The sequence below is a fragment of the Oratosquilla oratoria genome, chromosome 4 (genome assembly GCF_046742065.1).
Source record: "Oratosquilla oratoria isolate Oo_2021 chromosome 4, ASM4674206v1, whole genome shotgun sequence".
NCBI classification, from domain to species: Eukaryota; Metazoa; Arthropoda; class Malacostraca; order Stomatopoda; family Squillidae; genus Oratosquilla; species Oratosquilla oratoria.
This window is the reverse complement of record NC_134780.1, coordinates 72,632,537-72,659,107: the sequence shown is the minus strand read 5'-3', so window position 1 is coordinate 72,659,107 and position 26,571 is coordinate 72,632,537. Positions and strand designations below refer to the sequence as shown.

General features: G+C 39.3%; 1 protein-coding gene across 16 annotated transcripts in view; it reads left to right on the top strand.

The window, feature by feature from the left end:
• LOC143024890 (uncharacterized) overlaps positions 1-26,571 on the top strand; it is a 330,101-nt gene that overhangs the window by 154,942 nt on the left and 148,588 nt on the right. For 11 of the 16 annotated variants that reach the window (XM_076184280.1, XM_076184278.1, XM_076184273.1 and 8 more), the window contains one exon: positions 2,547-3,108. The exons of 2 other annotated variants lie outside the window; for them this stretch is intronic. In XM_076184280.1, the coding sequence (XP_076040395.1) occupies positions 2,547-2,729 (183 nt within the window). In that variant the 3' untranslated portion in view covers positions 2,730-3,108. Of the gene's footprint in view, positions 1-2,546; positions 3,109-3,425; positions 7,300-26,571 lie in introns of those variants that run through there. 3 more of the 16 variants (XR_012966321.1, XR_012966322.1, XM_076184267.1) reach the window with 2 other exon arrangements.

Sequence of the window (26,571 nt, the reverse complement as noted above, 5' to 3'; positions counted from 1 at the left end):
TCTTCTCACAAACATACTGCCTATCTCTTCCCTTTTACTCTCATCTGTACCACATCCATGCTCATTAAAAGACCCAAACTTTAGGATACTGGTTGGAAAACTCCCAGACCCTCTTATGCCTTTACTTTATTTTTTAGGAATGTCCCCATTTAGAGCTACAAGTAGCAGGACTCCTAATCCTATCTTCAGAGCAGTTATTCACATAAAAATTTAGCTGTCATGTGAACTGAAACCATCAATTGAAAGTACGCTAAAATAATATTCAGAAAAGCTAAACCTTTCTATAAAAAATAGCAATTCAAACACCATTAGACGACATCAGAAATTATTGACCAAGTCTGCAAAGTTTTAAATTTAAAAAAATGCTATGGCAAGATACATGCAGAAGTGTTTTCCCAACAGCATTGCCTCTTCAAAAGCTAAGTAGCAAACATGTAAATTTCATTTTCTTTTACTTACTCCAACCACCTAGGTCCTAGAAATTTTTTAGCACAACAGCTGATCTTCTAGTTGGCCAGCAGAACACGTGTTCGGCTTTGACACTACTTGTCTTGCACTGTCACCTTATTTTTAGGTAAACTTCACTACTAAGTTGGGGTTAAGTGTGCAATCTGCTGTGCTATAACAGTGCCTGTTAGCTTTGAACCATGGTTTACTACCAAAATCTTTACCTCTGACCAGCAGGCAGCAGCACTATGTGTTTGTATTGCTTTGGTTTGATTATAAACACTAGTAAGGGTCGAAAGCTACTGGGTGGCTGGTGTGATAAAATGTGATGCCGTATTTGGCAACTATCTGGTAGGGTGCAATACCATTTTCCACATTATAATTTCTGAATGGTAAGAAAATGGAAAAAGCCTGTGAGAAATAATTTTTCATTCATTTTTATATATTTTTGTGAAGGGCACTTTTGGGGCACAGGGCAAAGGGGCAGGTGCTCAGGCACCCCCCCTCTGCACAGACCTGTGGAGGTACCCTGCATTGTCTGACATTTAGGCTTTGGTCAGCATATCTTCTCATTGTTATGCATCTTTATTTCTATGATCTTGTTTGATCAGACATGTCTATGGACAGAGTCAAAAACCTTTTTTATATCTGTTGCTACCTTTGCTGTTTTTTCAAATTATGTTTTATTGTTGAACCACTCCAATACTTTTTGGGTGAAGTTTGTGAGCAATGTGCTGGTCTTCAGCTTCTCACCTTACCTCCAACCCACCACCACCTTCACTCCTTGTACATCTTATCATCTTAAAAGCCCAAAAGACATCTTCCATTTGTTGAAAATTTCTTGCATATCCACCTTACTACAAGAATTTGATCTATGCATCCTCTTCCTTTCCTAAACTCACACCATTCTTATCCAGTTACAACCTCTGTTCCCTTCTTAATCTTCTCAATAACACCTTCCCAGGAATCAGTGACAAGTACCTGCTTGTAGTAGTCCTGCAAGATAGAGGAGCTGCCCAAGAATGGGCCAGGATAACTGTGAAGGTTTTTATTGCTAGTGGGCTGAGATGTTTCAGGTGGTAATTTGAAATTGCTCAGGCATTGCATGTGAGATCTTTAGACTTGATGGCTTTTTCTGTGTCACTGCTGGAAAAAAGCAGGTCAGTTTCAGTGCACAGCTTTATCCCATACATGCTACATGTTATTTTTCCATTTTACAGTGTCATGGGTCCAAAACCTGTCATAGAAAAATGCCTGCTTATTATAGTGAATGATTGTTGTGGGTGAATGAAGCCATAAAAAATTGTCAGGATTTTGTATATATAAAAAAGTGTATGAGCTACATAGTAAGCTGTAAAATTATGTATTGACTTAGAAGATAATCTGTTTCATAAGAGGGCAGCACTGAAGATGAACTGGCAATATTACTTGGGAAGAAATAGATGCAGTTTTCACATGGTTTAAGCAGGAATGAATGAAAGGAACAAATGTGTTAGAAGTGAAATAGATAATTATGTTCTTTTCCTATGCCTAACCATTTATCTTTGTGGATAGTGTCTAATTGGTTGAAAAAGATAAAGTCTTCCTTCCCATGTCTGCATGTAGAAAGGGATGTCATGGTAATATACCTGTAATTGATAGGCCATTTCCAGGGTAAATGAATTCAAGTTTTTGGCACAAACCATTTTTATCACAAATTGTAAACAGGTGGGGTAGTGTATAATACCCACATTTACCCAAAATAATTTTTTCACGCATGTACTGGTAGTATTACTGATACAATGAGGAAATTGTATCTAGCCCCACCATTCCATTAGAAACCATGACTACTATCCTCTTAATCTTGGTAATAATAGATTGTACACCTTGCAAAAGGCTATCTATCTATTCCCCCATAATGGGGTATTGACTGGATGTTATTGTGCAGTATTAATTGCATAGTAGCATGCAGCCAGTGCTTTAGGGACTGTTTTGGGGTGCTCTTACAGACTAGTGCCACACATCATTTTGTCTTGTTAGAGGCAAGAGGCAGATGTAAAAAAAAAAGTATATATAGAAAGCATTTATTGAAGTAACTAAAGTTATATTCTTTACTACAGACATCTGCACAAGTGATTCGGCACATATTTGCTTGGGCACAAAATTTACCAGATGACCTAAAGGATCAACGTCTCATCAATATGTGTCATGGAATTTGGACCAAACTTCAACATGAATTCACTGCCACTCGTAGTTCAGTTCCAAATGGCACAGTACTTCAGCTCTCATCACGTGCTGTCTGAAGGATTGACAGGTGTTGTTTCATTGATTTAAGTTCAAGAATTATATGACTGTATTTCATTTTAAATGAACTTGTTAGATATTATGACAGAAAACATACACTGAGAATAGTAAGTTTGTGGACCAAACTTGTTTTTATGGTATACCACTCATTGAGTTATCACTGTCAGTGCCAGTCATTTGTCCAATCAAAGTGATTTACTATGAAAAAGAATATTGTGACTAAGAAACCATAGCAAATGCTTACATTTTCTTTTTATAAAGTTTATACAACCAAAAGTTAATAAGTGTGGAGTTCAGTATCTGGAGTCTATGTATTTGAAGAATGATACATTATGTTTTTCTTTGTATAAATATACAATAAAGACAGATTTGAAAGAAGAGGAATGTTTTGTAATTTGAAGAATTATTAACTTTTGAGTGACAAATACTGGTATGTACAGTTGCTAAGTTGGACATGTTAACTTTACTTGGTGATGCTTTACATAGATTATGTTTTGGCTAATGCCAGACTTTTAGTCAGCTGAAGGACAGACTAAACATAGTGGGGTTTCAATTAATCTATACCCCATTTTGTCACAAATCAGCTTCTCAACTAAATAAATCACCTAGCATGAGCCAAAACAAAATCTGCAAAATAGTGCAAAGTATATCAATTAATTATTCAATCTGTAAGTAGCCTTACCTCTCTTTTGCAGAAAACCTGCAACCTCAAGTATTTGATTACAGCCACCAGTTTTGCCCATAACTCATAACTTTGTATTACCAGTATTGCCTAGAATATGTGAGTATTTACTTAAATGTATTTACCAAATGGTAATATATATGATTAGAATTATATTCATGGGGCCATATCTCTGAAAATTTTGCTTTTGTTTTGTTTATGTTTTCTGGATTGTTTCTTCTAATCCATTAATCAATCAATCCATTAACCCACAGGAACCTAACAATGACCTCCAGATTGGCCCACAAGTCACTCAAGGAAGATATATTGTTGTCTGGCCATAGATTCAAACTGCCCAAGATGCAATCACTACACAGATTATGGATATGCTTCTGGAGGCTAGTGTCTGGTGGTTGTGGAGGAAGAAAAGAGTGTTTGTGTGTGATATAGGTACAGTCGTACCTCGGTACTCGACCATAATCCGTTCTGAGGTGGTCGAGCACCGATTTGTTCGAACACCGAAACCAATTTTCCCCTTATCACTGTCTTTCTTTGGACCCATTATTAAGGGCTAGAGCAACACGAAAAAGTTTAAATCTGGGAAGAAATCCTCGAACAAACTGCGTACGTCTTACTCCGCTGGTGGTCTGAGTCGAACTGACGCTTACCCGCTGTTCGAGCTAGTCGAGTACCGAAAATCTGTTCGAGATCCGATGCATTTTCTACTCGAATTTTTTGGTCAAGCACCGATTTGGTCGAGTATAGAGGCGGTCGATTACCGAGGTACGACTGTATTTCGGTGTTATTTTGATGTTTCATGGTATGTGTAGGGGTTCTGCCATGCAGTATAGTGGGTGTGCTGTGTTTATGGAAGCTATAGCAAGTGTTTGTGTGCCTCTCATATCAAGGTGATCCATTTTGAGGACTTTTGTTTCATGATGTAAAAGGTCTGTAGGTGTTGTGTTTGTGCATCCTGTGATTGTCTTTAGGGTTTTGTTTTGTATGGTCTGTGGGGTGTTGTGGTGTGTCTTAGTGAGATTAGGGGCTGTACAGGACTCTCGTAATTCATTACTGAGTGTGTGCTTTGTATACTGTACCAATAGTTTCCTTCTTTTGTCCAAATGTCCCTGCAATTGATTTCAGCACACTAAATCTAGATGTGCATTTAGTCTTTATGTTTGTGATGTGTTGTTTGAATGACTTGGGTGTATCGTTGATACACCAAGAATCTTGAGTGTATGTGTGTGTGGTATAAGAGTGTTATTGATTTAGAGGCATGGTATGTATTTGTGTTCCACTGTCCAGTTGGTGAGAAGTGTGGCTGTAGATTTGGTTGGTGCTATTTTGAGTTTGTAGTGAACCAGATGTTGAGAAAGTCAAGGTATAATTGTAGTATTTCTACAGCTGTGTCTGTGTTACAGGGTATGCATGTAATTGTTGTCTGCATAAGAAGTGATTTGTATTATTGAGGTGTTGGGTGTGGATATATTGTGGATGCATAGAGTGTGGGGGATAGTGTTGCAGTATGGCTGAGGTTGCTGAGAGAAAAAACAGGAACCAAGTTTGCTCTTTATTGAGAGCTCAGCAGACAAACGTAAACAAGCAAAGATTGACGCCATAGTATAAGTACCTGAACAAAAAGAAAAGACGTCTACAAGGATCCAAACATATAAACAATACCAACAGATGCTATAGAGCATCAAAACATATTTCAGAGTATTAAACATATGAGAATCACACGGTATGTAAGGAACCTACAGCCCAAGTATACAATTCTTATACATCAACACAAAGTAAAATAAGAATAATGCAATAATACAATTAATCTCAATTTACCACATCCCTTTTCCCTTATTGAAAAAGGAGTATCAATAGGAACATAACTGAAACATTAATCTTCATAATGAAGACATTACAACACCAAAATTAGAGATTCAATCTATCAGGTGGTTTCACAACTCTGCTAGACCTTCTCACAGGTTGTGGACCTGGTACATTAACAGGACTATCAAAATTATCAACATTTATAGAATAATTTCCATCATCCTTATCAATTACTTCTGAACTAGAAGGACAGTGTCCTTGACCTGAAAAAGACATAGGCACAAAGGATTTACTGCTACATGAGTTATCTTTAGGTACAGTGTCATCACTGGGAACAGTTGGTGTATATCTAGGCATTAGTTGATCAGAATGTCTTTTCCAAACAATGTTACCAAAATCCTTTAACATAACCTTGTAATTCCTCACACCTAGAACTTCAATTACTTTCCCTTCCAACCATGAATAACCTTTGCCATAATTCTTTACAAAAACAGCATCATCAATCTTATATTCAGACTTCTCAAACTTGCACTCTTTTTTCCAAAACCCTTTCCTTCTTATTTTGTGGTTTAATTTTCTCAATAATACCTCTAAAGTTTCTGTTAAACATTAGCTCAGCTGGAGCTTTACCTGTGGAACAATGGATTGAATGTCTATAATTATATAAAAATCTACAGACTCTGGTTCGTATATCACCTTCCTTAAATTTACTTAATCCTTCCTTGAAAGTTTTTGCAGCCCTCTCAGCTAAACCATTAGATGATGGGTTATAAGGGGCAGGAGTCATATGTATAATTCCATTCTTTTTAAAGAAAGTCTCCATTTCCTCAGATACAAAAGATGAAGCATTATCTGAAACCACAATGTCAGGTAACCCAAAATTACAAAAAGTTTTTCTCAACATAGAAATTGTTACTGTAGATGTTGTAGACTTTGTTACATGAACATCCATAAATTTAGAGTGTGAATCTACAATCACTAAAAAATAATTTTCATTGATTGGACCTGCATAGTCCATATGGAGTCTACACCAAGACTTACCCGTCTCAGTCCAAGATAAGGTAACTTACTGAGAACCTTGAAATTTTTTTAAAACAAGTTGAACAGGCTTTAGTTGCTTCTGATATATCTTGGTCTAACTTAGGCCACCATATCCAATTTCTGGCTTCAGCCTTCATAGTGCTGATACCATTATGGCCTACATGCAGCTGTGAAAGTACACTACCTCTTAACTCAGTTGGTATAACAACTCTATTCCTAAATAGCAACACATCTTCATATATACTTAAATCTGCTTTAACTGCTGCATATTCAGAAATAACAGGATCAGATACCCAACCAAATTTAACACACTGAAACACTTTACTCAAAACAGGGTCACTCTTTGTCATAACCTTAACCCTTTCATAGGAAATATTTTGATCTTCCAAATTTTCAACAAGATTCACTTACTCAGCAGGTGTATGTGAGTCTAAAACAGAATCTGACACAGGCAAACGGCTCAGGGCATCTGCCACAACATTTTCTTTGCCAGACTTAAAACATAAATTGTAATCATACTGGAATAATAATAATGCCCAATGCTGTACTCACGCATTTGCATTGACAGGAATCTGTTTGTCTTTACCAAATAAACCAAGTAGAGGTTTGTGATCTGTACGGATCACAAACTTACGGCCAAGCAAAAAATACTTAAACTTAGTTACAGCATACACTAACCCAAGAGCTTCTTTGTCCAATTGAGAATAATTTAGCTCAGCGGCAGACAGCTTCTTACTTGCAAAATAAACTGGTCGTGAACAACCATTAATTTCTTGTATTAACACACATCCTACTCCAACTGGTGAAGCATCTACCTCAACAATAACATCATGCCCACCATCAAAATTGGCAAGTAAATCAGATTTGGCTAACTCTTCCTTAACAGTAATAAATGCATTTGCTTCAACAGAAGACCACTTAAATTTTGCATCTTCAGTAAATCATACAGTGGAGCTAATACACTTGAAAATTTTCTCACAAACCTACAATAATAAGTTACTAGACCCAAAAATGATTGAACTTCACCTACAGACCTTGGTATGGGTGCTTCTAAAATAGCAGCAAGTTTCCTTGGTGAAGGTTTTATGCCATCACCTGAAATGATATAGCCTAAGTATTCTAAGGAGCTGGTATTCAGAACAGTTTTTTTTTTTGTTAATAGCAACATTATGTTTATGAAAAACCTTCAACACTTTATGTAGGTAATCTCTTATCATGCTCCTCTTTAGTCTCGCCACAAACAAATATATCATCCAAGAAGGCAACTACTCCATCTATATCCATCAATAACTGGGATATCAATCTTTGGAAAATGGCAGGAGATGATGCAAGACCAAAGGGTAATCTTTTATATTTAAAAAGACCTTTATGAGTATTAATAACTAACAATTCTTGACTTTCATCATCTACTGGCACCTGTAAATAAGCATCCTTTAAATCAATTTTTGAAAATATCTTGCTTTTACCAACAACAGCAAGGATTTCATCAACCTTAGGCAGAGTGTACTGGTCACATGAAATACTTTTGTTTAATTCCTTGAAATCTACACAAATATGCATTGACTTTTTGTCAGCTTTTAACACTGGAACAATTGGAGCTGCCCAAGTACTAGAATTTACTGGTTCAATAATATTGTTATCAACTAACTCATCTAAAGCATCTTCTACTAATTTTCTGTAGTGGTAGGGCACAGGCCTTGCTTTTTTCCAACTAGGCACAGCACTGCTCTTTAGTACCTTTGCTGCAACACATGAAATTGGCAATCTAGAATCAGCTGAAAAATTATCTAATTGTACCTTGGAATCCAAAACATTAACTCTTTCCTCTATACCTGTGAGTGCAATACCAATTTTAGGCATTAAATCTCTTCCACATAAATTTGAGTTATTAGACTCAACTACATACAAACTTTGAAATACATTGTGACCATTATAAAACACATTTGCACAAACCTTACCCAAAACCTGCAAATCATTATTACCATAAGCCTTTAAAATTTTATCACTAGGCTCCAAAGTTAAATTCAATTTCTTAACCCAATGCAAGGTTATGGTAGACACACTGGCTCCACAGTCAATCTCATAAGGCACATTATGACCTTCAATGATAATATCAACTTTATTTCTCACTGGCAAAACATTACCTACAACACTGTATACAGGTTCATGTGAAAAATTAACACCAACCACTTCTGGAAGGCAAGGTCTATCCATTAAATGTACATACATACATATACCAAGGCTTTTTCCCCCTTACAAGGGGGGTAGCCAAAAAGAAAAAGGCATAAAATCATTTCCACCCATTCCATCCCTGAATACACTCCACACCCCTCCACCCTCCCTCTTATCTTAGCACCTCCATTAAATGTAACAACTGATTATCATCACTACCAGTATCTCTCTCTTCCTGAGAAATTTCCTCATAAACCATATTAGTTTTCTTTTTATCCAACCTCTTGTTTTTGTTCAATTTTCCAAAAGATCCTTTCTGGGCACTGTGAGGTTTACCTTGAGAACCTGTGTATTTACCAGAAAAAGTCTTATCAAAATGGCACACTCTTTTGAGGTGTCCCTTCGTGTTACATACTGAACATTTTAAATGTGAAAAACGACAGTTCTCACTTTTGTGTGGATACCCACAATGCTTACAACCTTCTTTTTTCTGACTATTGAAATATTCAGAACTAACCTCCAATTTCTTCACTTCAGTAGTCGGGAGCTTTTCCCCAACAAAAGCCTTTTTCAAAATTTAAAATCCTAAAGTGTCCGTGGAAGACATGGTTTGCAAATCCAAATTCTCAGCCACCAAGTTTGGGAAATACACTTCAGCATCCACAGCCATAAATAATTGGTCTCTCACTCGTGCATCAAATAAAGTACCAAAACTACAATCCTTGGCTAGATTTTTTAAGTCAGCATACAAGTCTCTTAAACTTTCATCAGATTTTTTCTTTCTCTTCTGAAATCTGATTAACTCCGATGATAGCTAGGTTTAACCTTATAATGTGATTCTAAAAGGTTCACTAAATCACTGTAGTTCTTTACAATAGGTAAATCAGGCGAACTCAGGGAGGCTAAGGTACTACAAGTTTCACTTCCTAACGAAACTAATAAAGAATTTTTCTTCTTGGCGTCATCTGTGATTCCATTATGTGCAAAATGAGCCTGCAACATACTAAGCCAAATCTCTCATCTAATTTTCTTGAGGTCAAAACAGTCAATCTTAACTGAGTTATTGGCCATGGTAAATGAATTGTTGTAAAATCTTGTTTAAACCTTGTAAATCAAATGACTCTTGTAGCCTACTAAACCTAGGCTATCTGCGAATCGGTATTTGTGGCATGGGCGCACATGATAGCGGGCATCGGCGAGAAAAAATATCTTCATCCTTGTATATCTCGTCTATCAGTGGGAAAGGCAGCTATCTCCATCTTTCAAAATAGTAACCAGTTCATCCACAAACAATTCCTCAAATCCTCGTCGCCACTGTTGCAGTATGGCTGAGGTTGCTGAGAGAAAAAACAGGAACCAAGTTTGCTCTTTATTGAGAGCTCAGCAGACAAACGTAAACAAGCAAAGATTGACGTCATAGTATAAGTACCTGAACAAAAAGAAAAGACATCTACAAGGATCCAAACATATAAACAATACCAACAGATGCTATAGAGCATCAAAACATATCTCAGAGTATTAAACATATGAGAATCACACGGTATGTAAGGAACCTACAGCCCAAGTATACAGTTCTTATACATCAACACAAAGTCTATTGTAAAATAAGAATAATGCAATAATGCAATTAATCTCAATTTACCACAGGTTCTGGTGTACAATGATTAGCCAGTATACAACACATAAGCATTTCTACCTGCCAGATAATTGGCCAGCCATTTTTTTATATTATTGTGCATGTTTCTGAAGGAGGATAGGGAGGGAAAAATAGTTGCAGTGGGAAATGCTAAGAAAAGGACCAGGATGAGTGAGGAAAATGGAAGAGAAATAAGGAAGGATGAAGAGAAGGCAGTTGTTAAGATGATGAGAGCAGGTGAGGCACCTGGTCTGGATGGATGTCATGCAGAATATCTAAAAAAAAAAGGAGGTACAGTGATGGTGGACTGGCTGGTGAGGTTATTTAATGTTTGCTGAAGAAAGGGTAGAGTGCCAGAGGACTGGAGGAGTGCTTGTATAGTTCCACTTTACAAGGGAAAAGGGGACAAGTGTGAATGTAGTAGTTTCAGAGGGATTAGCGTGTTAAGTGTAGTTGGGAAGGCTTATGGGAGGATCTTGATTGAGAGGATTAGGAGAGGAACAGAGGGAGTGATTGGCAAGGAGCAGTGTGGATTTAGGACAGGTAGAGGTTGCATTGATAAAATTTTTGTATTAATACAGATATGTGAGAAAGCAATAGGAAAAGGTAAGGATGTTTTTTGGGCTTTTATGGATCTGGAAAAGGATTATGACAGGGTAGACAGGAAGGCACTGTGGGAGGTCTTGCAGATATATGGGATAGGAGGAAAGCTTCTAGGAGCTTTCAAGAGTTTTTACGAGAGTAATAGAGCATGTGTCTCAGGATTAGAAATGGAGAGAGTGAGTGGTTCGAGGTAAAGGTGGGACTACATCAGGGATGTATTATGTCACCCTGGCTGTTCAACTTATACATGGATGTGGTGGTGCGAGAGGTAAATGCAAGGGTGGTGGGTCAGGGATTGGAGATGGTTAAAGAAAATGGAGAAAAGTGGGAGGTGAGCCAGCTGTTGTTTGCGGACGACATTGCACTTGTAGCAGGATTAGAGGAGGGATTGAGGAAGTTGGTGACAGAGTTTGGGAGAGTGTGTGAAAGAAGAAAGTTGAAGATAAATGTGGGTAAAAGTAAGCTGATGAGATGTACAAGGGGTGAAAATGGCAGTAGACTGGAAGTGAGCATTAAGGGAGAGCGACTGGAGGAAGTGGATAGTTTTAGATACTTGGGTGCGAATGTGGCAGCAAAGGGTGGAGTGGAGGTGGAGATAGAATGTAGATTGAGAGAAGTGAGTAAATGCCTTGGTGGATTGAAAAGTGTAATGAGGAATAGACATTTGGGAATGGATGCTAAGAGGAGACTGTATGAAGGAGTGATTGTGCCAACAGCACTTATGGGGCAGAAACATGGAACATAAGAGAGGAAGAGAGAAGGAGTTTGAATGTGTTTGAGATGAGGTGTCTGAGAAGTATGATGGGGGCTACTAGGCTGGATAGGGTGAGAAATGAGGAGGTGAGGAGAACAGGGGTGGAAAGGGAGTTGGGAGATAGGGTGGATGAAAGAGTATTAGGATGGTTTGGACACATGGAAAGAATGAGTGAAGAAAGACTAGTAAAAGAGGTATGGAAGGCAGATGTGGAGGGAGTTAACATGAGGGGGCGACCTAGGATGAGATGGGTGAATGGGGTGAAAGGGGCTCTGGGGAAGAGAGGAATGTCTGTTGAGGAAGGACGGGAGAGGACAGAAGACGGGTGAATGGAGAATGGTTGTATATGGATGATGCTGTGATGCATGAGGTGGGATGGGTGGGGGGATGGGGGGTGAGGTAGTATGTGTGAGAAAAATTTGACGCAGCCCGAAGGGATTTCTCCCCGTCTTTCTCCTTTTCTGCATGAGGGGACGGAGAGGGGGGGTCGTCGATTTAATGAAGTGGCCTTGCTGTGGATGTGCTGTCTTGCGACACTGCTTCTGACCCAGGGCAGTGGACAAGATGCAGGGATAACCTGTCATCCAGGAGGTGCTAAGATAAGAGTGAGGGTGGAGGGGAGTGGAGTGTATTCGGGATGGAGTGGGTGGGGGTTGTTATTATTATGCCTTTTTCTTTTTGGCTACCTCCCTTGTAAGGGGAAAAAAGCCAATGGTATATGTATGTATGTATGTGCATGTTTGTGTTGTATGTGTTGTTTGTTAGATTGTGACAGGATGGCATTAAAGGCTTTACTAATGTCTTGTGTTATGAGAAGTGTTCTGTGTGGGGGCTTTCTGAATTGATGCCATCAAAAACTCTTTGTGTGATCATCTCTCTTACTGCTCCATCTACAAACTGAAAGATAATGTATTACTGCATGCCAGACCCCCTGATATCTATCCCTCTGAATCCTCTCTCCCCTGAAAGGACAAAGTCCACCTGGCTAAACTGCAGTGCAGCCACCATCCAGCCTTTTTAAGCTATTAGAAGAGGCTGGATGACTGTAATGCAGATAACTGTCCAGGATACAACACTTCATCCCATTCTGTACAACACATTATGGAAGACTACATTATACACAATCACACATGCCAACAATACAATATGCACTCTATAAAGGATTTGTGGAAAAACCTTTTTCTAGCCATGTCACCTCAAGGAGACAGGACTGCTCGTCCAGACAATCTAGGGAATGACAACAACAACATCAACAACCACCATACAGAAAACACAGAACACCTCATACTACAATGCTCCATACTAACAGTACTCGGACAACAACACAATATCTCTTTTCTAAGTGACTTATGGTTACCCCTAGGGGCTGTTACTAGTCTCCTGAAGGCTACGAGTCTTCTGCAAAAGAGACCAGGGGCAATGTATTGATTGATTGACCTGGGGGAAGTCAGTGAGTATGGAAATTAGGGATTGGACTTGAACTGCTTGTTTTGTGATCCAGATTTGTATGTATTTACCTAGTTGTATTATACGGAAAGGGGAGAGCTATGCTTGTGGTGACCCATCTTTGTATCTTGCAACATCTACAGTCGCCGCAAAAAAAATCTATACACTAAGGACTTTTGGACAATAAAACTCAAAAGTACAACTAACATGTGCTTTATTTCTACTTAAGAGTTACATTTAGTGTTTTGTCATGTTCCCCTTGTTCTTGAGTACCATCTGGATCCTTCTGGGCATTGAAGAGGCGAGTTTGGTGAAGTAGGCGCTGTCCATAGTGACCCAGATCTTCTTCAGGTCTGGAATACTGGTGGGTCGCGATTTCTCCAGTTCGTTTTTCATCAGATTCCAGGCATTTTCTATTGGATTCAAGTCTGGGGAATTGCCTGGCCACTCCATAACACTGATATTGTTGTCATTAAGGAACTTTATCACTTCCTTAGACCTATGGGCAGGGGCACCATCATGCATGAAATGATCACACTCATGGATGTCCCAAAATTCGAGCATGTGATCCCTCAAAACATTGATATAATTGCTCCCTTTCATGGTCACATTCTTGGCGAGGAAATATAGTCCACCCCTGCCCTTGTTACCACTAAAGGCACCCCACACCATCACACTGTCTGGGTGTTTCATTGTTGTAACTGTGTACTGCGGGTCAAATCTGGACACATCACTGGGGCGACGAACGATCTTGGAGTTGCCCCTGATCAGCCTGAAGGTACTTTCATCACTGAACGTCACCTTCTGCCACTGCTCTGATGTCCAGTCCTTGTATTTCTTACAGAAATCAATCCGTTTCTTCTTCATGGCCTCTGTGAGCAGGGGCTTCTTGGTGGCACGTCGAGCTGGCATTTTGAGGTCCTTCTGCAGCCGATGTTGGATTGTTCTTACAGCAACGTTTTTAAGGAGAGCAGGATGTTTTTGCTTCAGACTAACAGCTGTTATACATGGATCTGACATCACTTCTCGTTTTAGGATCTTGTCAGTGCAAGTAGATGTCTTCTTTGGGGCTCCAGAGCCTGGCTTTCTTGGTGGTACCATACCAGGAGGGTGTGTGGCGGCTGCTTTCTTCAGGCTGTAAATGACCATTCTTGTCACCTGCAGATCTGCGGCAACACGTATCACAGACATTCCCTGCTCTAACGGACCTAGGGCATGGGCCTTTTCTTGCATTGAAAGCTTGGAACGACCCATTTTGATCACCAGAAGGAGAGTTAGAGGGCACCAAAGTCAGTGAAAAAGTGAACAAAAGGGCACTAAAAAGCAGCATGCATAGACTCCTCTCTCATCTAGCACTGGCAGCGCACTGAAGCGTGATGTGTTGGCGAACAGTATAAAAAGGCTCGCTCTACACACCCACGTCATCATTAACTCCGCCCACTTTTTATTATGGCAGGAAATCAAGTGAAATATATTCATAAAATCCCATGTATAGATTTTTTTGCGGAAAAAATGTATAGATTCTTTTTGCGGCGACTGTAGTTTGTTCTTAAATTCATGTGTGGTGTTCTCACACACTATTGTTTTATCTAATTTGATCCAGACATCCATTACTCTGTGGGGAAAGCTTTTTTTTTTTTTTTTTCCCAGATCTTTTCTATAACTCCTTTTTTGTATGGATGTGTTGTGAAGTGTAGGTAGATGGTTCTTGTAGATATTCATGTAACTCCATGATGATCTGTTCTTTTATCCATTTTTTTTTTTTTTTTTTTTTTATTATTATTATTATTATTGTTATTATTTTTATTTATTTGTTGTTTTTTTTTCATTTTATTTTATTTTTATTTTTTTATTATTATCATTATATTTTTTCAATTAAATTGAATTTCATCTACTGCTCATAAACCTTCGAACCAATGGTACCTGTCAGTGGTGGTTGTGCAGGATGGACAAGAGAGAATCATCATTTTATTGCCTATTTTCAAAACCTGTCAACCTCTCCCTCACTCTAGAGGTGCAGCCTCAAGGGGCTGGCACTTGGTCTTCCAACTGGGCTCAAGACATTCTTATGTCAATTTCAACTATAATTCCTCCATCTTTTCAAATAAAGAGAACTGACAGCTGGTGACTGCTCTCCTCTTACTGATCTCAACTGGTGACATAGAAACAATCCTGCACAAATATAACATAACAACTGTCCATAGTTTCTTCCCAGAGATCGTATATGAAAGGGCCTGAGGACCATTGGCAGTTAGTATGGGACTGTGTTTACAGTCATTGAAAGTCAAGGCAACATTTATTATTCTTTATATACCTTATCTTAGTCCTCTTGCAGCAGTTTACAATTCATCAAGCTGGTCCCCCTTCTTTTGATCTTGGCTTTGTCAGTTAACTACTTCGGTACGATGATGCCTATGTATTTACCTAGTTGTATTATACGGGAAGGAAGCTATGATTGTGGTGACCCAACTTTGTATCTTTCAGCATCAAGTTTTTTCTTAACCTCTTCATAATAATCGCATTATGAAAATAAAGTCAGTGCTCAATCATTCGTTCTCTTTCACCCGTGAATTTTGATAACCATAGAAAATATGATGAAGCCAGTTTAGAGAGAATGGAGGTTACGTAGGTATGACTACAATAAATATAATCAAGATGCCGACGTCGGCATCATCGCGTACCCACTTGCTCCTCATGCCGCCTACGTAGGCGTCACCATATGGAAGTGGTTAAAATCTTGAATAGTGTTTGCACACACTGTTTCGTTATCTAAATTATTCCAAGTATTCAGTATTCCATGTGGATTTTTTTTTTTTTTTTTTCCTCCAGATCTCTTCTATAGTTATCCTTTTTGAGTTTCTTTTCACTTTCTCTTTTTTTTCTATTGTCCCATTTCAGTAAATCATTCCTATCTAGAATTTCCATTCCTTTCATGATTCTATAAATAGTCACCAGATCTCCTCGTTCTCTTCTTTGTTCCAGAATTGGTAATTCCAATTTGGACAATCTTTGTTCGTATGTTAATTTGGAGAGAGTTGGTGCCAATTTTGTCGTTGCTCTTTGTATTTTTTCTAATTTCTTTATATTCTTTTCAGTACTGGGTGTCCATAGTGTTGCTACATACACCAGTTTTGGTCTCATTAGTGTAACTAATATTTTTTTTAATAATTTCCTCATCTAAGTAGTCAAATGCCACTTCCATTGACCTTAATCGGTTGAAGGTTTCTCCGGCTATTTTATTGATATGTTTGTCTGGTGTCATGTCTCTGCTGATTATCACTCCAAGGTCTATTTCCGAGTTCACATTTTTTACTTCTTCTTCACCAATTTTATAATTTCTTGATATTCTATTTTTACTTTTTCCAAACTCCATTATACTACACTTCTTGATATTGAAGTTCACTTCCCACTTTTGAGTCCATTTCCAGATTTTGTCCAGGTCTAACTGTAATGATTCACAATCCTCCTCTGTTCTTACTTTCTTTAGTATTTTTGCATCATCTGTGAAGAAATTCATATACTCTACTCCTTCATCCATGTCATATATATGGCAAACATGATTGGAGCCAGTACCGAACCTTGCGGGACACCACTTATCATTTCTTCCCAATTCGAGTATTTGTCTCTAATTACTACCCTCATTTTTCTCCCAGTCAGGAAGTCTTCCATCCATTCCAATAATTTTCCTCTGATGCCACCTATTGATTCTATTTTTCTTATTAGTTTCTTGTATGGTACCTTATCAAATGCCTTTTGTAGGTCCAGAAAGGCACAGTCTGCCCATCCATCCCTCTCTTGTATTATTTCTATTAGTCTCAAATAGAAGCAGATCAGGTTTGTTGTACATGATCTTCCTTGTCTAAATCCAAATTGATTTGGATTTAGTATAGTTTTTTCTTGCAGATGTTTAACCCATCTACTTTTGATAATTTTTTCACATATTTTTTCTACTGTGCTTGTTAGGGAGACTGGTCTGTAGTTGATTGGATCTTCCTTGTTTCCTCCTTTATATATTGGTACAATATTTGCATTTTTCCAGTCCTGTGATGCCTTTCCTTCTTTGAGTATTTAATTATATTGTATATTTCATCTGTTAACTTTTCTGCTTCTGACCCAGGGCGGTGGGCAGGGTTCAGGGATGACCCGTCATCCAGGAGGTGCTCAGATGAGAGGAAGGGTGGGAGGGGTGTGGAGTGTATTTAGGGATGAAATGGGTGGGAGTGTTTTTATGCCTTTCCCTTTGTGGCTACCTCCCTTGGAAGGGGGAAAAAGCCTTGGTATATGTATGTATGTATGTATCTGTTAACTCCTATGCATTCTTTCAGTATCCAATTTGCAATTCCATCCGGACCATGTGATTTTCTGACATCAAGGTTTTCTATTTGGTCGCTGATTTCCCTCTGTGTTACAGTTATTTCCTTCTTGGGGGGTGGGGGTTCTTTATTCCCTCACAGTTAGGTGAGTTCTCAATTGTGAATACTGATATGAAATGATTGCTCATAATTTCTGCCATTTCTAGTTATTCTTTATGTTAATAATTTCCCTGGTGCAGCTTTTCTATTTCTTGTTTATTTTTTTGACAGAGTGGTTGGGAAATGTGGAGTTCCAGGAAAGAATCATAGTGGAGAGTTGATGGTGGAAATGTGTCTAGAAAGAGAGTTGATGATAGCAAATACAGTGTTTTGGAAGAAAGTCAAGCATAAGTACACATGGGAGAGGGTGGTGGAGGGAAGAGTGGTAGATAGAGCGTTAATGGACTATGTAGTGGTAGATAGGAGTATAATAGGAAGAGTTAAGGATGTACATGTGCTAAGGGGAGAGGGTGGGGGAATATCAGATAATTTTTTGGTGGAAGGTAAGTTGAGAGTGGAGGATAGATGGAGAAAGAGGAAAAGGACAAAAGGTAGGGAGGTGCTTAGAGCAAATTCTTTAAATGAAAAGGAGAAGGAGTACAAGAAGAAGCTGAAGGAGGAGTGGGAGGGAGTGAAGGATAGAGTAGAGCTAGGAGTAGAGGAGGAATGGGGATGGTTCAAGGAGGGAGTCACAAAGTGTGCAAAGATGGTGTGTGGAACAAGAAGGACAGGGGGAAATAGAAGGAAGGGTAGTGAATGGTGGGATGAGGAAACAAAGAAGGTTGTAGAAGAGAAGAAGTGAACTTTCAGAGATTGGTTACAAAATAGGATGAGGCAGTCATATGAGAGGTACAAAGAAAAGAAAAGAGAAGTAAAGCACAAGGTAAAGGAGGCAAAGAGGAGAGCAAATGTGAAATGGGGTAAGAGTATGACAGAAAATTTTGAAAGTAATAAAAAGATGTTTTGGAAAGAAATTAAGAGAGGAAGAGGAGGCGAATCAAGTAGAGAAGAAAAGGTAAAAGGTGCAGATGGAGAGATGATAATGGAAGAGAAGGCAGTAAGGGGAAGATGAGCAGAGTATTTTAGGGAGTTGCTAAATGTGAAGGAGGATAGGGGGGATAGTTGCAGTGGGAAGTGATAAGAAAATGACTGTAATTAGTGAGGAAAATGGAGGAGAAATAAGGAAGGATGTGGTGAAGGCAGTTGTTAAGATGATGAAAGCAGGTAAGGCACCTGGTCTGGGTGGATGCCATGCCGAGTGTCGAGGTCCCACCTTTGCCTCGAACCATTCACTCTCTCCATTTCTAATCCTGACACAAGCTCTACTACTCTCATAAAAACTCTTGACAGCTCCCAGAAGCTTTCCTCCTATCCCGTGTATCTGCATAGCCTCCCACAGTGCCTTTCTGTCTGCCCTATCGTAGGCCTTTTCCAGGTCCATGAAAGCCCGAAAGAGCATCCTTCCCCTTTCCTATAGCTTTCTCACATATCTGTCTTACCATGGGGATCTGATCTGCACAACCTCTACCTGTCCTAAATCCACACTGTTCCTCACCAATTGCTCCCTCTGTTCTTCTCCTAGTCCTCTCCATCAAGATCCTCCCATAAGCCTTCCCAACTGCACTTAGCAAGCTGGTCCCTCTGAAACTGCTACATTCGCGCTTGTCCCCTTTTCCCTTGTGAAGAGGAACTGTGCAGGCACTCCTCTGGTCCTCTGGCACTCTACCCTCTCTCCAGCAGACATTAAATGGCCTCACCGGCCGGTCCACCATCGCTGTACCTCCCTTTTTCAGACATTCTGCATGGCATCCATCCAGACCGGGTGCCATACCTGCTTTCATCATCTTGACAGCTGCCTTCACTTCATCCTTCCTTATTTCTCCTCCATTCTCCTCACACATCACTCTCATTTTCTTAGCATTTCCCACTGCAGCTATCTTTCCCTCCCTATCCTCCTTCACATTTGGCGGCTCCCTAAAATATTCTGCCCATCTTCCCCTTACTGCCTTCTCTTCCATTATCGTCTCTCCATCTGCACCTTTTGCCTTTTCTTCTCTACTTGATTCACCTCCTCTTCCTCTCTTAATTTCTTTCCAAAACATCTTTTTGTTGCTTTCAAAATTTTCTGTCATACTCTTACCCCATTTATTATTATTTATTTGTCAGTTAATTATTATTTACTATTTACCTGTTTGTTTATCCCTTAACTATACCTATGTATTATTTATTTTATTTATTATTATTAATATTATGATTTTTATTTTATTTTATCATTTTTTTTATCATGTATTTTTTTTCGCATCTGACCTAGTTATGGACCAAAAGGTCTACTGTCAGCATGCTCTGCCTTTGTAATCATTTGTAAAAAGGAGGTGCAGTGATGGTGGACTGGCTGGTGAGGTTATTTAATGTTTGCTGGAGAAGGGGTAGAGTGCGTGCCGGAGGAATGGAGGAGTGCCTGTATAGTTCCACTTTACAAGGGAAAAGGGGACAAGTGTGAGTGTAGTAGTTTCAGAGGGATTAGCTTGTTAAGTGTAGTTGGGAAGGCTTATGGGAAGATCTTGTTTGAGAGGATTAGGAGAGGAACAGAGGGAGTAATTGGTGAGGAACAGTGTGGATTTAGGACGGGTAGATGTTGTGTAGATCGGATTTTTGTGGTAAGACAGATATGTGAGAAAGCTATAGGAAAGGGGAATGATGTTTTTTGGGCTTTTATGGATCTGGAAAAGGCTTATATCAGGGTAGACAGGAAGGCACTGTGGGCGGTTTTGTGGATATATGGGATAGGAGGAAAGCTTCTACGAGCTTTCAAGAGTTTTTACAAAAGTAGTAGAGCATGTATCAGGATTAGAAATGGAGAGTGTGAGTGGTTTGAGGTAGAGGTGGGAATTCATCAGGGATGCGTTATGTCACCCTGGCTGTTCAACTTATACATGGATGGGGTGGTGCGAGAGGTAAATGCAAGGGTGGTGGGTCAGGGATTGGAGATGGTTAAAGAAAATGGAGAAAAGTGTGAGGTGAGCCAGCTGTTGTTTGCGGACGATACTGCGCTTGTAGCAGGATCGGAGGAGGGATTGAGGAAGTTGGTGACAGAGTTTGGGAGAGTGTGTGAAAGAAGATAGCTGAAGATAAATGTGGGTAAAAGTAAGGTGATGAGATGTACAAGGGGTAAAAGTGACAGCAGACTGGAAGTAAGCATTAAGGGAGAGTGACTGGAGGAAGTGGATAGTTTTAGATACTTGGGTGGAAATGTGGCTGGAAAAGGTGGAGTGGAGGTGGAGGTAGAATGTAGATTGAGAGAAGCGAGTAAATGCCCTGGTGGATTAAAAAGTGTAATGAAGAATAGACATTTGGGAATGGATGCTAAGAGGAGACTGTATGAAGGAGTGATTGTGCCAACAGCACTGTATGGGGCAGAAACATGGAACATAAGAGAGGAAGAGAGAAGGAGTTTGAATGTGTTTGAGATGAGGTATCTGAGAAGTATGATGGGGGTTACTACTCTAGATAGAGTGAAAAATGAGGAGGTGAGAAGGAGAAAAGGGGTGGAAAGGGAGTTGGGAGATAGGGTGGATGAAAGAGTATTAGGATGGTTTGGACACATAGAAAGAATGAGTGAAGAAAGACTAGTAAAAGAGGTGTGGAGGGAGTGAACATGAGGGGACGTCCTAGGATTAGATGGGTGAATGGGGTGAAGGGGGCTTTGGGGAAGATATGATGTGATGCATGAGGTGGAATGGGCAGGGGGATGGGGGGTGAGGTAGTATGTGTGTGCAGAATTTGACACAGCCCGAAGGGATTTCTCCCCGTCTTTCTCCTTTTATGCATGGGGGGACGGAGAGGGGGGGGGGGTCGCTGATTTAATGAAGCGGCCTTGCTGTGGATGTACTGTGCCTTGCGACACTACCTCTGACCCAGGGCAGTGGACAAGGTGCAGGGATGACCCATCATCCAGAAGGTGCTAAGATAAGAGGGAGGGTGGAGGGGAGTGGAGCATATTTAGGGATGGAATGGATGGGAATGATTTTATGCCTTTTTCTTTTTGGCTACCTCCCTTGTAAGGGGAAAAAAGCCTTGGTATATGTATGTATGTATGATGTCTTTGGTGATGATTACTCTTGATCCCTTTCAGAATTTACTTTATTTCTTTTCTATCAATTTTATACTATCCTGTTTTCTTTCTTTTTCCAAATTCAATTATACTGCACTTCTTGATGTTGAATTCTACCTCCCATCTTTTGCTCCACTCTGAAACTTTGTTCAGATCCCTTTGCAATGAGTCACAGTCTATTTCGGAGTTTATTCTCTTTAATAATTTTGAGTCATCTGCAAAGCAGTTCATGTAAATTTCGATGCCTTCGTCCATGTCATTTACATATATAGCAAACATTATTGGAGCCAGTAGTGACACACTGTCGGACGCCACTACTCATTTCTTCCCATTTTGAATATTTGTCGCTGAGCACCACTCTTATTTTTCTTCCATGTAGGAAGTCCTCCATCCAATTTAATAGTTTTCCATGTATGCCTCCTATTGTTTCCAGTTTACATAGTAATTTTCTGTGTGGTACCTTATCAAATGCCTTTTGTAAGTCTAGGAATGTATAGTCTGCCCAGCCATCCCTTTCTTGTAATATATCTGTCAATCTTAAATAGAAACAAATTAAATTAGTGGTACATGATCTTCCTTGTCTGAATCCAAATTGCCTCGGGTTCAGTATATTATTCTTCTCCAGATATTTTGTCCATCTATCTTTGATGATTCTCTCACAAATTTTGACTATTGTAGTTGTTAGGGACACCGGTCTATAATTTGTTGGGTCTTCCTGATTTCCCCCTTTATATATCGGCACTATATTGGCATTTTTCCAGTCTCCTGGTAGTTTTCCTTCTTTGAGAGAGCATTCTATTATTTTGTATAATTTATTTTTTGCCTGTTAGTTCGTCTATACATTCCTTCAGTATCCAGTTTGCAACTCCGTCTGATCCATGCGACTTGTCATTGTCAAGCTTTAGTATTTGATTCCATATTTCATTCTGAGTAATGTTTATTTTCTTACATGGAGGAAATCTAAATTAATTTTTTTTTATCACAGTTTTGTAGATTTTTTTCCTCCTTGGTGAATACAGATTTGAAATGTTTGTTCATAATATCTCCCATTTCTATATCTTCTGTGTATTCTATTCTTACTTCTTACTTCAGCTCCCAGTAGTAGGCGTTATGCCTGTCAGTGGTCCCAGCATGTTTCTCCATCTGGCTCTATCATGGAAGGCCCCTTCCTCCCTCAGAGTTTCGATGTTGGGCAAGTCATGTCTGCTGAGAGCTTCTTCAACATTTTCTTTCCATCTCTTTCTCGGTCTTCCTCTTGGCCTTCTTCCATCCGGCATCCACTCCCAGCATTCCCTTGCAATTCTTTCTCCATCCATTCTTTCTAAATGTCCTAACCATCTTAACTGGGCAGCATCTATTTTGCTTAGCATGGAACAGACGCCAATGCTTTTCCTTATGTCTTCATTTTTTAATTTATCTCTCCTCGTCTTTCCAGCTATGGCTCTTAATGGTCTCATTTCCGCTGCCTGAATCCTGCTTATGTCTACTTTTGTCATTACCCAACTTTCTGAGCCGTATGTTAGGGTAGGAGACAAGACAGTATTGAAAATAATCCTTTTCACTTCTAAAGGTACATGTTTTTCTTTTATTAATGGCCAGAAAGCTCTAACATTTGCACTAAATTTATTTATTCTTTCTGAAATATCTTACTTATTTCCACCCTCCTTAGTGACTACACTTCCAAGATATTTGAAGATGTTTGTATTTTTTACCATCTTATTTCCTATGGTGATGCTAAACTCGTGTTCCTCTCTTCTGCTAATGGTCAGTATCTCTGTCTTTTCTACATTAATTTTCATGCCTTTCCTTATAAAGCACTCATTCCACCTTTTTATGTCTTCTTTAATCTCTTCCCTATCTGTGCTCCATTCAGCTATATCATCTGCATAAGCCATTATTCTGTTCTTATAGTTTTCTTCTTTACCTTCTTTAAAATCCTCTATTACAGTTTCCATATATGCTATAAAAAGCAGAGGGGATAACACACTTCCTTGTTTAACCCCTGTTTCTACAGGGAACCACTTTTCTGCCCCCTTTGATGTTCTAACACTGCATACACAGGGGTAATACAAACTTTTTATAGCTTTTTTTAGATGTCCCTTGATACCATACCTCTCCTCTATACATCTCTATACCTTTTCGCGAGGTATTGAATCAAAAGCTTTCTGTAAATCAATGAAAGCGATGTATAGGCTTTGGTTATATTCCCATGCCTTCTCTATTACCATCCTTAGTCCAAAAGTTAAGTCCATTACTGATCTATTACTTCTATAACCATGCTGCTCTTCTCCTAATGAAGGTTCTACTAGGTCTCTTACTCTTCTCTCAATTATTCTCTTGTATAGCTTTGTGATGTGGGGTATTAGGGAAATCCCTCTATAGTTGTTACAATTTCCAGCATCACCCTTACCTTTGAAAATTGGGACTATTAGGGTTTTACCCCACTCCTCTGGTATTCTTCCTTCTCTATAGATCTTATTTATGAGCTTCAATATATTTTGCTGTACTACATTTGAACAATCCTTTATTAGCTCTATTGATATTTCATCTACTCCTGGTGTTTTGGAATTCTTCATTTCTCTCAATGCCCATTCAATTTCTTTTTGTGTGATTTCATCATGTTCTTCTCCATCTAAATCTTCCTCCACCTCTTGCCATTGTTCCTCATTTCCTGCATTTAGGAGCTCCTGGAAGTATTCTGTCCATCTGTTGTCTATCTCATCCTGATCTGTAAGAACATTCCCCTCTAGGTCTTTAATGTTATATTGTTTTGCCTTGCTTTTTCTATATGACTTTGCTATACCATATAGTAACTTTTTTCCTTTCTGCAAATCCTCTGTCAATCTCTCTCCCAGTTCTTTCCATGTCTCTGTCTTTGCTCGATATTTTGCAAGATTTGTTTCTTTCCTTGCCAGTACATATTCTGCTCGGCTTTCCGGTGTTCGTCTTCTTAGCCATTTTCTTAACTTTAAAGTTTTGTTTTTTACTGCCTGTTTGACCTCCTCATTCCACCAAGGTGTGTCTTCTCCTATTTCCTCTGATCCATTCTACCCCTAAAGTTTCTTCTGCTACTTCACTGATTGCTTCTTTCAAAATGTCCCATCTTTCTTTTTCCTCATCATTTTGCGTCTCCAATTTTTGTGTAAGTTTAGTTTTATAAGCATTCTTTTTATCTTCCTCTTGCAAACTTTTTGTTTAAAACATTTTTCTTTTTCTACATTGCCGTGGTTTTACCTTACCAATCTTAAGATCAGCCACCAGTAACCTGTGATCTGAATCTAAACTCACTCCTGGTATTACCTTTATATTGGTGAAAATTCTTCTGTCTGAACATATTATGTAATCGATAATTGATTTTTTATCAAACTGTCCTGTATTTTGATTCCATCTATATCTAGTGAATTTATGTTCCTCTTTATGTTGATAAAAGCCATTCATTATTTTCAAACCGTTCCTCATGCAGTAATCTATCAGTTTTTCTCCTGAGTTTCTCGTCCCTTCGCCAAATGTCCCTATTATACTTTCTATTCCTTCTCTTTCCTTTCCTACTCTAGCATTAAAATCACCAATCAAAAGTCCTATATCGCCATCTAGAATCTCATATTCTTCCTCTAAAATATCCAGGAAATTTTCTTTTTCTTCTTCAGGACATCCCTGTTGTGGTGCATACACTTGATATATATTGTACTTTCTTCCTTTTATTCGTATTGTACACTTCATTAGTCTTTCATTGATCAATTTCACCTCTTGAATATACTGCGTCAGTCTTGGTCCCACTATCATAGCTACCCCATGCCTTCTCCCTCTCTCTTCTGATCCACAGTACATTAAGGTATATCCCCCTCCGAGGTCTCTTCTTTCATCTTTTCCCCAATGTCTTGTCTCTGCCATTTCTATAATGTCTTTCTTTCATTCATCATCTCCAAGATTTCTTCCTCTTTGTCTCTATATGTTGCGATGTTAATAGTTGCAAGTCTTACTTTGTGGAGTGTCTTGTGCGAATTTCCTTTACGTTTCCGATTTCGTTTACCAAAGCGCCGTCTGGATTCCGAGGCTGGTCGTGGAGTTTCACGAGCAGAAGACTTTTTACACTACCGGCTAGCTAGGCCTGTCGTAGCAACCCTCCTCCTTTCTCATCCGGGCTTGGGACCGGCAATGGCGGAGTTTGGGTATTCTATTACCTTGACGTAATTTGTGTATTTCCTGTTTATTTTGTAGCTTGCCATTTACATATCTATAAAATAGTTTGGGTTGATCTTTACATTTATCTATTATGTCCTTTTCATAATTTCTTTTTTCTTCTCTACGTAATTTTACATATTCATTTCTTAGTTTGGTATATATTTTCCATTTCTCAGTTTTTTTTCCTTCCTCCATCTTTTCCAGGCTTTATCTCTTCTGTATTTTGCCTCACTGCACTTTTTATTATACCAGGGTTTTATATATACCCTTTCATGTTTTTGTCTAGGTGTTGTTGTTTTTTGTTGTTCGCCCCTCTAAGTTGAAGATGTTCATGACATTGTCTTTTATTTTTTATTTCATTTATTTATCTTTTTATTTTTTTTTTAGGAAGGATGCGTCTGAGGGTGGCTGGCCAGACCTATCCGGGCGAAAAAGCCCCTTCCACATGTAGGGCAAAAGTGGGTAGGAGTCATAGTGTTTGTGGAGGATGTCCTGGCCTTTCTTGCCTGATGCTTCTTCTCGGCCTGATGGAGGTGCTGCTGTTCCACTGTGCAGTCCCCTGCAGCGACAGCGCTGCACCAGGAGAGGTGATCAGCAGTGAGCGACTCCCAGGTTTCCGTGCTGATGCTGAAATCCTTGAGTGTGACCTTCAGACTGTCCTTTAAGCGCTTTTTCTGTCCACCTACTTTTCGCTTTCCATGGGAAAGTTTGCCATAGAGGAACTGCTTTGGGATGTGGTTGTCTGGCATTTGGGAGACGTGTCCAGTCCACCTTAACTGAGCCTTGCGCATGGTGGTGATGATGCTAGGGATGTCTGCTTTCTTCAAGACCTCAGTGTCAGGGACTTTGTCCTGCCAGCGGATGTGTAGGAGGTTACGGAGGCATCTGAGATGGAAGTAGTTGATCTGCCTTTCATGCTTTCGGTATGCTGTCCAGGCTTCGCAGCCATAAGGATTACAAAGGATTACAAAGGCGGAGCATGCCGACAGGAGACCTTTTGATCCATATCTAGGTCGGATGTGACCTTCAGACTGTCCTTTAAGCACTTTTTCTGTCCAC